Source organism: Pseudonaja textilis, chromosome 1, assembly GCF_049901715.1.
Source record: "Pseudonaja textilis isolate UNSWEBS1 chromosome 1, rPseTex1.2, whole genome shotgun sequence".
NCBI classification, from domain to species: domain Eukaryota; kingdom Metazoa; phylum Chordata; class Lepidosauria; order Squamata; family Elapidae; genus Pseudonaja; species Pseudonaja textilis.
In genome coordinates this window covers 213301913-213316958 of record NC_141990.1, presented here as the reverse complement: position 1 = coordinate 213316958, position 15046 = coordinate 213301913, and the positions used below count along the sequence as shown (strand labels likewise).

Genomic DNA, 15046 nt, shown 5'->3' with positions numbered 1-15046 from the left:
TCTGTACATGAAAAAATGTTGCTGATCTATATTACTTTTCTAGCAAGCCCAAAAAGAGACTACCACACACATTTCAGACACAATTTATTTTTTAGAGGCATCCAGATAGACTGCTGCAATGGATGTGACTAAGCCATATATAGCAACCAGATCCATCTTTTCCATGAAAGAGCACAATTGATCTGTATAAAAAAACACTTTTGGGCATAGATGTTATCTAAGTATCTGAGAAAAACACTGGATACAGGAACACGCTCAAAGGCTTGCTGACAAGAACAAGGGCTGTGTGCTGCATCCAGTGAATTTGTAGCTAGTGGAATAAACACACTTAAGGAGTCCTCATACATAATGCATCACACTGGAGGCAAATATCAAGTGAACCCCAGCCTCTAGGGCTCTGTCCTTGTCTCTGTGCTCGTTAGGATTGTTATAAGTGATCTAGAGGATGGAAGGTAAGAGATGCTTATTGAAATTGCAGGTGGCATCAAACCAGAGAGATTAACTAATTAGAGAACAAAATTATAATTTCAAACAACAGCTTTGAATTTGAGACTAAACTAGCAGGATGTCAACTATAAAATCCTGCAGCTTTGGTAAGAAAAATTACATGCATACAGAAGAATATTTTTCCCACAATTACACTGAAGTATAAATAGGGTTGTTGACAGGACCTGTACCAGAAGGAAAAGTAAAAGAGGTTGTAGGTTTACAAGCACTTTGTATAGACTTATGCAAATCATCCCTTTATTTGATTGATTACAATTACAGATACGCATTGGTATGTGATAGGACATGGTAGTGTGATTGATAATGTTAATTGGGTTTGGGTTAATTCATGTGTTTATTTGAATTCATAACAAGAAGTGGAAAGAAATGGGATCATATCCCTCCTATACAGCAAAGGGTTTTGGATTAAACTAGAGGCCTAAAGTTATTATGTTGGGTTAGCCACGATTCAAAAACCTTGAATTCCCTGTGTTAATTGCTAATCTTTTTTGGTCAATTATTTTTCTTGTTAATTCTTAATTCCTTTGGTGCAACTGAGAATTCCAAATATGGGATTACTTTTTAACTGGGTTTGCATTTTGTTTATTTCAAAAATATTTTCTCCTGGAATGGACTATGAAAAACTAATTTAGTAATGCTATCAGAAGGATCTAGGAGTACTGGGAGCTTTGTATGATTAAGGTATGTGATGAAGCAACTAAAACAGCCAGTGCAGTCTAAAACAGTATTAATAGAAGCCATTTTCACTGTATTCTATTCTAACAAGACCACAAAGTATTAAGACCAGTTCTTAATACACTACTTTTAAAGTACACCACTTTTAAAAAATGACATAAAGGGGGTTCAGAAGAGAGTTACTAAGATAATAGTTTTGGAATCCCCCCATGAGGTTCAGTTAGTGAAGCTGGACATGTTTAATTTGCAAAAAATAATATTAAAAGCAGCTACAAATATGTCAAAATTTCTTACATATAAGAGGAACCAAATTGAGGAAAATGACTATTGAGTTAATTTAAAAAATAAGCAACCTAAGCTAAATATTAAGAGGGTTTTCTAGATCAACAGTCTTCAACTTTTGCAGATTGGCAGCCCAGCTGGGAGGAAGAGGGAAACTGGGCCATGCGAGCATCGGGCCAGTGTGCATTTGCATGCACGTGCAGCTCAACTTGCATGAGTGGCAAGCTGGTATGTGCATGAGCATGCAGCTCAACTTTCACAATTTGAACTGTTCGCATCTGTGCACGGGTGCCAGTCCACCACTCATGCAGGTCAAGCTACATGTGCATGCCAGCCTGCTGCTCAGGCAGCCCAGTTTCAAATTGGCTACAGCCCGGTTGTGGGCCTCAGCCTGTGGGTTGGGAACCTCTGTTCTAGAGGTTAAAAGCTGTTAAGTGGTGGTACAATTTGCTGGAGGTTTTCAAATCAGGGCACCAATACATAAATTTGTGCACAAGGAAGCCCTAGATAATAATAATATATAAAATCACATCTGCTGTTACATTCTTTGATGTAAAGAATTTTGGAGAATGAGGGGTCTTTGGTGCTTGCTTGTTTTCTTGTAGATGTTTCATTACCCAAACTAGGTAACATCATCAGTGCTAATTTGGGAGAAGCCCTGTGCAGCAAATTCAGGTTTCAGGAATTTGTTTGATACCTTTGAATGTTTTTGTTGTTTATATTGTCATGCCAGCAGGAGGAATTGAGGGCACTTTTTGAACTATATCATTATAACATTTCAGGACCAATGCTTATCTTAGTGATTTGTTGAATCATTAAGGAATCACTGAGATAAACATCTAAAAATATTTTCTTTTGAGGGGTCAAGTAACAATCAAGATTAGACATATGGTATTATGTAATTTAGTGTTTTTCACTGTGCTTTTACTTGCCTTAGTTACTTCAAAGAGGAATTGAAAATACTGGACAACAAAGGTTTTGCTTCTTGAACATATTTGTTATAGATTTTTGGCTGCAAATCATGAAAATGACCTATAATTTAAACTATCATGTACCAGTTTATATAAATCTCCTGTTTTTGCAATTTCTTCTTATATATTTTAAGTTTATTCATTTTAAGCTTATTAATTTCTAATACCTACTAGAATGGCATCACTTTATTGACTCATCAGTTTTAAGCCTCAAGGCTGTTGTTTTAGACAATGGCAATGTATATCCTTCAGTACCTGTTGGCTATGCTGCACTGATAAAGAAACACATGGAACTGTTGTTGAAGCACATCCTGTACACCAAGTACAACTGGAATATCTGTCCAACTAAAAATAGTGACTCTGTCACTTGAAATTCAGCTGGGATGCACCAAGTACTGTTGTTACATATGTAAATATGGCGGCCATCAAAAAGAGGCACATTACATTTAAAGGAAATGGCGTCTTTGAAAAAAAAATGGTTCCAGGAACAAAAACATGGCACATTAACCACTTGTTGAAACATATTTTTGCCTCTGCTTCACGTAAAACTCAGGCTAATAAAAAGTTTTGTGAAAGCAATGAACAAGGAAACTGAAGGTGTTTATTTTTTGAGGCAGATGTTTCTTGATACCAAGATTAAGGAAGGCATTTTTATTGGTCCATGTATCAGATATGTCATTAATGACAAGCAGTTTAAAGTTCTGTTGGTAGAGCCATAGAAAATTTCTGGAAAGCATTCAAGGATGTGGCAGGGAATTTTCTTGGCAACTGCAGAACACCAAGCTATATTCAATTAATTGACAAACTTTTTACAAAATACAAGATCCTGAAACGCAACATATCACTGAAGATTTGTCTTCTGCATTCACACTTGGACTTCTTTTCTGAAAATCTAGGTACAATCAGTGACAACCATCATGAAGGGTTTTACCAAGACATTGCCACAATGAAAAACCTTTTTCAGGGCAACTGGAATCCATCAATGTTGGTTGACTATTGTTGAACACTGCAGCAAGATGCATCAGACACTGAGTACCAACAAAAATCAGCAGCAAAAAACACTTTTAGCCTGTTGAACTCATGCTATGTGCTGGAAATATTATGTAATTAAATACACTATAGTCATTAAACATTAATTTCATATTTCTTGAGATTTCTATGTGAAATCTCGTCCTCTCCTAGCTAGTTATGCTTGAAGAGAGTAATAATTCATACAGGAGTCTGAACTAATCTCCTGCAGAGGACTTTGTAATTAGTGTAAAAGTGGCTTTCAGGTGTTCAGAATTGCAGGCACACACTATGTGTCCATGAAGTATTGTGTTTACTCGTGGTTTGTCTGTTTTTTGGTTTTTTGGTTCATTTGTTTGCTTTTCTTCTCAAGGGATCAAAAATGGTTTCAATGTAACTGGCCTCTAATTTCCTGTCTCCGGCAAATTTGCTCCCTCAGATGCTTTCAAACTTCTAGTTGGAGACAAGAGATTACTGTCTCCACTGTAGAAAATTGTTAACTACCTTTCTATATGTTGTCTGGACTTTAGGTAAGATTAATTATAAGACCTTTTTTTCAATCTGTAGCTCTTAGGCATACTTCTGTATGTCTAAATGCATACTTACAGGTAGGATAATATAGATTTTAAAAAATAGTCGTAATAATAATAAGACCTGACAAATTGCGTATATATTATAATGAATTTGATGGCCTCATCAATTTAAAAATAGAAAAAAAACAAGCAAACAAATAGACTGCTCAGATCAAGAATAAATCGGGCAGGCCTTCAATATACCCTAGCTATTCCCCCAGTATCTTATTCTTACTGTGTTAATTAAATTTGCAGCTGCCTTCCCTGTAGCGTTTCCAGTGAGAGAGGCAGTCAAGAAAGATGGTAATTGCTAGTTACGTTTATGCTCAGGACCACATATATCTCAAACTTGGTTTGAATGATAACAGTTTATCTTTTATTTATAAATAACTCTTCTTATATTTTAGGACATACCATGAGTTCATGTGATTAAATCTACAAGTATGTCCACTTCTTAAAAGGCTTTGAGTAGTGGCATTTTATTGCCCTTTGAAGTACTTAGGGCAGCCCCTTTGTGATTTCCATGAGATTGATTCTGAAATTAATCAGGGCACTCTTATTTTCATCTTCATTGGAAAATGCTCCTCTAGGAGACCGCTTCCAAAAATATTTCAGAAACCACCCTGACAGATGGTTAGTCTAGAAATCATAACTTTGAGATGCTAGTTTTTCTACTGAGTTAGTTCATTTCATTTTGTATGGTACAGCATACTGCAAGGCCATGTTGTGGTTCGCCAGCAGCAGATGTGGACGTCTGAGGTCTCAGAGAGTGAAGATTCAGATGAGGGGCCTGCGTGTTCTAGTGTTCTTGGCAGTCTTGCATAATCTTGGCAAGGCTCATTCTTATCAGAGACAATTAGTTTGAAACAGCCTTTTAACCATGAAGGAACGGAATTCATAAAGAATCATTAAAAGGTTTTGCTGTTACTTCTGTTTCGTGATTGTTTCTTTGGAACAAGGTTTGGGTCAGAACAGGCCATAGATTAGATTAGATTAGATTAGATTAGATTAGATTAGATTAGATTAAATAGAACAAGGCAATAACAGAGAGAATTTAACTTTGATAGTATCCATAGCCTCTTGTGTTGTTGATACTTTATTTTATTTTATTTGGTTTGGTTTGTCAATTGCTTACAAGATAATAGGTATAAGTAAAAACATAGTTATGAATACATGGATACAAATAACAAAAATAAAAGAAACAATAGAACAGGGACGGTAGGCACGTTGGTGCGTTTATGCACGCCCCCTACAGACCTCTTAGGAAAGGGGTGAAGTCAATAGTAGACAGTCTAAGGTTAACGTTTTGGGAGTTTGGGGAGAAACCACAGAGTCAGGTAGAGTATTCCAGACATTGACCACTCTGTTGCTGAAGTCAAATTTCCTGCAACCAAGTTTGGTGCAATTAACCTTGAGTTACTTCTCCAGAGAAATAAGGCTGGAGAAAAACTATACAAGGAGATCATTACAGAAAAGATCAAAACTGAAAATACCTGTAGAAAATTATACATGAATCCATGAGTGAAATTACTCAATTATTGTTGGAAAGTCAGAGATCCAGTGGCATAAGTGAAATCCAAATATAAATGGTCAAATTGTGTGTGTTGAAAATAGGGAGAAGGAAACATATTTTCCTAGAGAAGAAGATGCAAAATATGAAGTCAGAGATAGATGAAAGGAGGTTGGGAGGAAACCCAGTATGTCAGGAAGATTACGATTTGTTCTGGAGGGTTTAAAGAAGGAACCTAAAGAAGGAACCTTGGTTGGATTCTATGAATTCTGCAGGTGCTCACTATTTCAAGGATTGCACCGTTTCATCATGGAGAAGGAGTTGTGTTAGTTAAGCATGCAGGATCTAATCGTTAAAATGCTCAATGTTATTGGACATCCATGCAGAGTACAAGTGGAATAACTTAACTGTGCTGTGCCAATTGGAGGAATTATACTTGCTAAAGCAGCAAATTAACACAAGTCCACTTGCTCAACCTGACAAATTAGTTTGTATTGCCAGGTAAGCAGCCAGCACTTCCTAACTGCCCACATAAGGAGACTCTGAAATAAGAGTGTTCTGTATTTCTCAAAAGAGGTTGTAGGAGGCAGCATCAGTTGGAGCAAGGAGATAATTATAGGGAGTTCTGAGTAAACCAATAGAACTGTAAGAACTGGCATGCCCATTGCTAATGATAATTGGTAAGAATTGTGTAATAGGTATATATTAACAGTGACCATGGATCATCAGGAAGTTAAAGGAGTACCAAAATGCATTTAACCGTCATAAATCTGTGATCGCCGACAAGGCAAAATGAGGTTATTCTAAGCAGATTGCATTAACTTTCCTATTCAGTAGTCGAGCCAGCAATCACATTAAAATTAAAAGTATTGTTTGTAATCAAGCAAGGTTAAAACTATACAGGAGCTTACTTTGGATGTTTTTGTTGGTAGACTATGTGCATCAATAATATTGGGAAATTCTGAACAGTTAGGATAAAAGTGCAAGGGAATTTTGCAGAAAAAACTTGTAAGCAAATTTGTAACACGTCGATCTTGCAAGCCCATTTTGAATAGGGAACTCTCTTGTGAGATTTGTGGAGGAAGCATATCTCTTTATAAATCACATTTAGTTGCAAATAAATATGTAAAATGTAGGCATACAGATATATGTAAATATACCCACAGTAACTCTGGGTATATTTATGTCCCTGTTTTAGAGGATAAGCTGTACGTGTATAGAACTGTGACTAGTTGAAGACCAAGTACATTAATGGTTGAGATGTACTTTGTTAACTACTACCTTCCACTATTACAATAACATGTTTTCATTAGAAAGTTCTTCAATTAATCATACACACTAGTTACCTCATGGCTTGATTGCTACAACATTCTGTACATGGGTCTGCTTTAGAAGACTCCCAGATGCTTACACTGATTCAGAATGCAGCCGCAATATGGACAGTGATAGGTATGCTCTGGCATGTCCATTTAATACCTCTGCTTCCCAAGCTACACTGATTTCCTGTTCATTTCCAGCTATAAATCAAGATGATGATCATTATCTATATATCCCTTCATGGCGTAAGGCCTGATTATTTGAAGCACTGCCTATCTCTCGTAATATCTGCACAGCTATATTGTCTGGCAGGTTTAGTGCCCTCTGGGTTTCTGGAATGGATTCCCTCTGAAATCTGGGTGACCTCCACCCTACTGTTGTTTTGAAGAGCCTTGAAGACCTGGCTCCTTCTCTGGCCTTGGGCGAAAGTGAGTGAACATCCTCGGGTTTGTTAAGTAATAATACATAAAGGAATAAAACAGAAAACATAGAAATACAGGAGGCTGATAGCCACATATTTTCCCACTTCGAATTTGCAGAAGCCGTTCCCAAAGACTTTGATTAGACAGACTTTAACAAGTTATAATTACCTAATTATTTTTTTTCAAATATGCTAGTATTGCTTTCTATGTGTTTGTACAGTTGGTCTAACTAAATTTTCAAGGAATCTATATCAGTGTATTTGAGAGAGAAGGTGTTAGATTTTGCCCAAAGTATGTACTGGAATTTGGAATTTATTTAATTGTACCCTGCCTTTATTATTTCTATAAATAATTCAAAGTTGTGAACATATCCAAAGACACCTTCCTCCTATTTTTCCCACAGCAACAACTCTGTGAGGAGAGTTGGGCCAAGAGAAAGCCACTGGCCCAAAGTTGCCCAGCTGGCTTATATAGTTAAGGTGGGAATAGAACACATTGTTTCCCGCTTTCTAGCTTGGAGCTCTAGCCAACTAACCAAACTGGCTCTTAGAGAATGTTATAAATTTGATCAATCCTATTCAGTCCTGGACCTTAACATTTTAAAGCTAAATGGTGTTTAGATACTAGAAATGTTTTCCAGCTAATATCTTTTTTGATGTAATAGCCATTCAGGATTTAAAGCATCTGAGCTCCATTTAACTGATCCAGTCTTTTTTTTTTTTTAATTTCTCTCTCCAGATTGCCTACGCTGCAGTGGATTGTGCCAAAGAACAAAACCATGACTTGTGTAAGCAGGAAGGAGTGGATGGATATCCAACCTTTAACTATTATAATTATGGAAAATTTATAGAAAAATACAATGGAGACAGAGCGGTAAGTATATGCTGGAAAACAAAAGTCAGCTATTTAAATGATAAATAAGCATATATAGGGCGGGACAGCATCTAGCAAAGGGGATTTAATGCTTCCATAAAGGAGGCTGCATTTGGTTATCATCTTGTCTCCTTATGTATATTTGGCACGAAGTCATTCTGGAACCTTTTATTGTGAGTCTTGCTTATTAAAATATCTGAGTGTATTTGGCACTGTTAGTCTCAAATTTTTGTATCCAATCCTAGCTAATATAGCAAATAAACTCATCCGGAGGATGTTTTAAAACTCATTTTGAATTAGGTTTTCAGTTGTCCTTTGGGTACACTGAAATTATGAGAGGGCATTCCAGAATATCCTAAAGGACTTCCTTTAACATTATTGCAGTTACATGATGTGGGAATTCTACAGAAATAGGGCCTTAACAATTTAATATTCAGTGAATAATAATGTGTTATAAATTTTTCATGTGTTATAGTTTGCTTTTAGAATGAGATTTTTATCAGCCAAAAAGTCAGACACCTCCATCTTAACAATTAAAAATTGAAACAGTCTAGAGAAGATCTTACTAGAATATTTATTAGAAGGAAAGTTAAAGTTGCAACAGAAGAATTCCGGGTAGTCCTCAACTTACAAACGAGCCAAAAATTTATGTTAAGTGAGACATTTGATAAGTGAGTTTTGTTCCATTTTACGACCTTTATAGCCACAGTTGTTGAGTGAATCATTCAGTTGTTAAGTTAATAACACAGTTGTTAAGTGAATCTACCTTTCCCATTGACTTTGCTTGTTAGAAGGTCGCAAGAGATGTTAACATGAATCCGAGAACACTCCAACCATCATAAATATCAACCAGTTGCCGAGATTCCAAATTTTGATCACATGATTACATAAATGCTACAACGGTCATTAAGTGTGAATAATGGTCATAAGTCACTTTTTTAGTGCTGTTGTAACTTTGAACGGTCACTAAACAAACAGTTGTAAGTCAAGGTCTACCTGCACTTTGGAACTGAAAACCTACCTCCATATAAGGCAGCAATACTCAGAACTATTTTCTGATACTTTGGGGTACAAAGAGGAATATGCCTATTTTTGTTCACTTGTTTCTCATTTTGGTAACTGCTGTTAGTGTTAAATATGAGCTATCCTCACATTAACTAGAAAAAGCACTAATTTGTTTTTAAGCCATAGTATTACTGATTTTATCAAGTCAGTTAAAAAATTAAATGGCTTGTTAAAATGAAAAGTAGCAATAGCTTATATACATAGCATTTACAGTACACTCTGGGTGGATTACAAAGTAAGCATTATTTGCGTATTGCCCCCAACAATCTGGGTCCTCATTTTACCAACCTGAGAAGGATAGAAAGCTGAGTCAACTCCAGGGGTGGGATACTACCGGTTCTGCCCAGTTCTAAAGAACCAGTAGCTCTGAAGAGCAGCAGACATCAAACCGGTTCTTTGTTTGCTGCTGTTTGGTCCACTCGCCCACCCAGGATCTTATCTGTCCTTTATTTCCTGCTTTTTCAACTCAGCTGCTTTGCGCAACACAGCTGAGGTTGAAAAAGCAGGAAAAAAAGAGGCTTTCCAAATGCTGCGCACCGACGCACAGCACTTTTCAGCTGTCCAGGCGGCACAGCTAATTTTTTTTTACATGTGCACACAGCGCGCATGTGCACGCAAAATGTCATCACTGAACTATAACATTGGTTGAATTGGTTGAATCCCACCCCTGATCAACTCCATTGAACTGGATCGCACTCCAGGCTAGGGCAGAATTTGCTTACAATACTGCATTCTAGGCCATTAGGGCTCTGTTTACATCATGTTTAGATGTTGATTTATCAAATGAATGTTCTTTTAACATTCTTGGAAAATGTATTTTTCCCATGTAAATTGGAAAAATTAATTAGTTGTTACATTACTTTTTTTTCTTTAATGACCGATGCAGGCTTATCTCATAAACAACTAAAATATGTGTGCTACAAAAAACTATTATTGCCAAGCTACTATTAAATTACTCACCTGTGTGCCTTTGCTTAAAGTAACATGCATACTTACCTCTTCTTCCTTGCAGCTTGTATTAAACAATGTTAGCTCTGTTGACAAGAATTCTGGAAATCTCTTTTTAACATTATATTGCATTTTTATTCTTACTGAAGAAATCCTCAAGCTTTACAATACTTACTGTTAAAATTATAAATACATTTAAGTACTCATGTAAATCAGATCAGGTTATGGGCCTTGCAAATATCGGGGGGGGGGGTGTTTTAGAGAGCAGCTATTGTGATAGTATTTTGTTCCTGGATCCCATCAAATAATGTTGTCTGAGCATTGGAGCCCAAAACACATTAACTGACCCATTGTACAGGATGGCAAAAGCTGCGGAAGACAGATACTCCCTCAGAGAACCAGGCTGTGTGCCATGAAGGGCTTTGCAAGAGATAACTAGCATCTTGAATTGCACCTGACAGCCAACTGGGGAGAATCTAAATATGTGTTCTGCTTCTAGACATCTCCAAGGATCATTTTATTTATATCTTAGAATACTTGGGAAATCTCCTGAGCTTCAAATATGGTTGATGATATTATTGGCAGTTTCAGATGGTAAACATTGCACCATCCCTATCTTCTGTGCATTGTATGGTATAGTTTTTTAGATCTTGATTTCTAGCTACTCTGCAGTGAGTATGGAAAAAGATAGGCAAAGAATATAAATTACTATGAAGAAAGAGGATTGAACATCTTAAAAGAGTCGTTCATTCATTCATTAAATATCTAGAGCTACTCCTCTCAGCCAAGTGACTGGGCGGCTTACAATTCTAAAACTAAAAAACAATTAAAACAATAAAACAATAAAAACATACAAAAATAAATATATATAGCAGTGGAGATACTTAACCACGCAACAGTAAAACCAAGAAATGGGGCCCTTAACACATTCTGAGGGCGAGGGCTGAGAACATAGTCAAGTTTTTAAAGCCTTTAAAAAGCCATCAGGGTTGAAGCTATTCTAACCTCTGAGGAGAGAATATCCCACAAGGCAGGGACTATAGCAGAGGCAACCCATCTTCTAGTCCTTACCAGTCAATATTACTTGACTGACAGGATCTGCAGCATGCATTTAAAAGCACAATTAATTTGTAGAAGTGTTGTTTTCAGTGGTTACATAGATAAAGTATTGCCTGTTTTGTTAAAGTGACGAGGGAAGCACCATAAACAGCTTCACTGGGCTGGATAATACATTTTGGATAACATTTGTAATAGCAGGTAGAGTTCTAATCAGAAAGTAGTTGTTTAGGGTGTTTACTAGAGTCTCAAATTTTATAACTAGTGATGCGTAACATTCTCAGTTAAGATTGACGGATGCAGCAGACGAAGTAAAGTAGCTCACTTCCTACTGCATTGTGTGTCCAAGCATTTTGGATAAATTGTCAGATCTAATCTAAACCTCTCAGAAATATTTAAATAAAAATATTTAAAGGCATCTGCAGTGGCTTAGCTTTAACCCTCACCGTCCATTGGAAAAGATCTAAGGATATTGAACCAATATCCTGTTGATTAGAGATATCATTCTTGCTGAGTTGCCACATAGAAAGCAAAATTCATTCATTCATTCATTCGCTCCTTCATTTTTATATTATTGACTCCCAAAGGTTTGTGAAGATTTTCAATTAAACACAGTATTACACATCTTGGAAATGTCATGTTTCTTTCTAGAAATAATTTCTTTTGTGCCATGCTTATCAATAGGCTAATAACACAGAAGATCATTCATAAGGACAGCCTGACACTAGAGACAGAAGCTTATCTTGATAATAATCCTTTCTTGACAATTAGATCTTTATTGAGAGACTTGTTTGGATAAAAAAGTTTGATTTTTTTAAAATCATAAATCACAGCCCCAATAACCTTACACCCCTGTATATAAAGAAAGGCACTTCTTGTGATTTCTCCCCTATTTTTTCTAATAATTAAGTCTCCATGTATTGTAATACATAAAATGTTATATATGGCATGATTGAACTGATAATAGAGGGAAAAAAATTACATAGAGAGTTGGAAACTATCAGTTAACCTAAATAAAAGAATATGGAGGGAGTTATGTGAGTATGGGAAGAGAACTCGGGCTATTCCTTTCAATGACAGATAACTTCCTTTCTCAAGCCCCTCCATCTAGAGCAGACTTGGAGAATGATGGGCCCTTTATCATTTGTGAACTTCAACACTCAAAATTCCTGAGCCAGCATGGTTGGTTCAGGAACTCTGGGAGTTGAAGTACACTAGTCATAAAAGGGCCATTGTTCCCCAGCCCTGATCTAGAGCAACTGTGATGAATGGGATATTTCCTTAAGGAGAGAGGTCCGCTTAAGACCAAATTGTCTCATGTTGTCTAGCAACAAAAGTCCTCACTTCCTGCTCCTTTTAGCTCCCCCTCTATACCATCACCTTCCAGTATGAAACTAATTGTTTGTTTTTGTGTGACATTCTAGGAATCTGGATTTTCGGTTTACATGCGAACTCTCCGAGAGCGAGATCACGAGAAGATAGGGAAGAAGAAAGACGAGTTGTAATTTCTTCCTCAAAAAGAAACAAAAAAACAATTCCACTGCACTGTGAAGGGTCTCAGGGTCACTGGTACAATGCCTGAGATTATACATCTTTTAAAGAACAGACTTTGTTTTTATAGACCGCCATTGCCATTTTCTACAACTTTGAAAATAAATTGAAATCATTCTCTCTCTCTTTTTTTTTTTAAAAAAAGAAAAATACCATCATTGTTGCCATATTCTGTTAAGGAGAAGAACAAAAGAAGAGCATTTTCTTGCTGTTCAGTGCACCTATGCCCATTGATACTCCTATGCAATCTTTTTGTAATCTGTAGGTTTGATAGTGATTTCCTCTGACAAAGTAATCTTTGCGTGTGTGTGTGTGGTTTTTTTTTTTAATTTTGAAAAGAGATTTTTATGAGAAATGGCTTTTAAAAATGGGAGGGGGACAATAAAAGGAGATGCAAAAGTATTCATCAGATGCAAGTCCAATTAGGGAAGTAGAGGAAGTAGAGCATGCTGGTCCCCTCAGAGGCCTCGGCCCAAAGATTCTTCAAGGGCAGTTTTATAGGGCACTCGTGCCTGGCACTTACTGCAGGACCCATTTTGGGATAAAGGGGCACTTTCAGTCCGTGTTCTGCACAGTGTCACTTTGCGTAGTTGATGGGACATCAGCAAGGACAAGGCACCATGGCAGGACTGATACAATTTAGGGGCTGCGGGAAGGAGAATAACTTTTCCCCGCAATCAGAGGAGACATTTCTAGCCACGTTCAATTTTGCCAAATGCAGAGCATGTCTAGATAATAATGATTTAGGATGTCCTCTTGCCAATTTTCAAAGATTATGCTTCTTCTTCCCCCCCTCCCCCCCCCAAAAAAAATTAATGTGGGAGAGTCATTTTTAAGATGCTCAGGGATAATAGGAAATAATGAAGCAGCATTGGGCCATTTCAGATCTTAATTGACTGTAGTGGTGTTTTCCTTTTCCTCCTCTTCTTTTTGTAATATGCCGTACCTGAATTGTTTACATATCTTTATAGAATGTATGATTAAAATCAATGTCTCTGCAGCAGTACACATCAAGTATGAAAATGACCCTTGGTGTATGTGTTGTCAAATGCTTCTTTAGGTGTTGTGCAGGTAGAAGCTTCTATTTAATTTATGACAACAACTGAGTATTTGCTAAGCATCCCACTTGACTGTTTGATAGAGGCATTGATATTTTTGATAGGCAGAACCATCCTGTAATTATATGTATTTATGTTCCAAAGGCTTGTTTGTATGTGGATATTAAAAGAAGCATAAGTTTTTAAGAGCTCTATAGAAACAGGTCATACTTTTTTAAAAAACAAAACACACCACTTGTTTGGCCCTGTTAGCAGTGTAAAGAAAATACAGCATTAGAACCAGCTTTTACAAGTCCATTATTGTGTGCTGATTCTGTGAAGATGATCTGGACACTGTGTCTTTATGGGTTTATGATTATTATTTTTGTGATTTTTGAATTGGATCCAAAAATAAAAAGATTGGAAATATGCGATACTGATTCCCTTTATTGTAGAAATATAAACTGAAATTGTACAAGTGGGTAGAAAATCTTATCATTGCAGTAAACCATTGGTGCCATCCAGAAAAGTCCAGCATTTTCATTTACTTATTCTCTCTCCCAAAGGTCTCTGTAGGAAGGAAGAAGGTTGCATCTTTTATTCCTTCGCTAGAAGAAGCTCCTTTGCTCCCTCTGGTGGAAGACTGGGAGAAATTATAAAAGTTAATCAACAACATCTGGAATATCTCCATATCTACTTCTCTGCAATGCATAGGGAGCTGCAGAAGGGAGTATGCATATATGTAAGAGAGAATAAGATAAATGAAATTTGGGACTCAATCAATATAAACCTGCAAAAGTTTTGGAGTTGGAGCAGATCCCGTGCATAGTAGGGAGAGGGAGCCTGGAGAGGTTGCATAGAATGGTATTAACTTGGAGACCAGCTGCAGTATCAAGAATTATTTAAAAAATCATTTTACAAAACCTTACCTCTGTAGAACATTACCAGTTCTCCACCTTGGAATCTCTTGTTTGTGGAATGTATACCTGGATAAGCTTATATCCCACAGATGGTAATTTGTCTTAGATGTCATGAGAGCACAAGCTTATGCATGTTGTCCTGGCATCTTCCTGTACAGAATCCATTCCTATCACCTATCACATTTATCTTAATTCTATATTAATTATTATGGTTTATGTCTCTCTTTTTTTGTTAGAAAACTACAATTAATATGGTTTTCATTAGAAACTGGTTAGCAGTGTAGCCTACCATGGTGAATTGTTAAAAGTTTTCATTACCGCCTCATAAAAGA

At 36.7% G+C, this 15046-nt stretch overlaps 1 protein-coding gene across 2 annotated transcripts in view; it reads left to right on the top strand.

Annotated features, from left to right (window-relative positions):
• Positions 1 to 14225, top strand: part of PDIA5 (protein disulfide isomerase family A member 5) — a 222016-nt gene extending 207791 nt beyond the window's left edge. For both annotated transcript variants that reach the window (XM_087920413.1, XM_026708029.2), the window contains exons 16-17: positions 8003 to 8137; positions 12631 to 14225. In XM_087920413.1, coding sequence (XP_087776539.1) covers positions 8003 to 8137; positions 12631 to 12711 — 216 coding nt within the window. In that variant the 3' untranslated portion in view covers positions 12712 to 14225. The remainder of the gene's footprint in view (positions 1 to 8002; positions 8138 to 12630) is intronic.
• Positions 14226 to 15046: the final 821 nt, after the last annotated feature.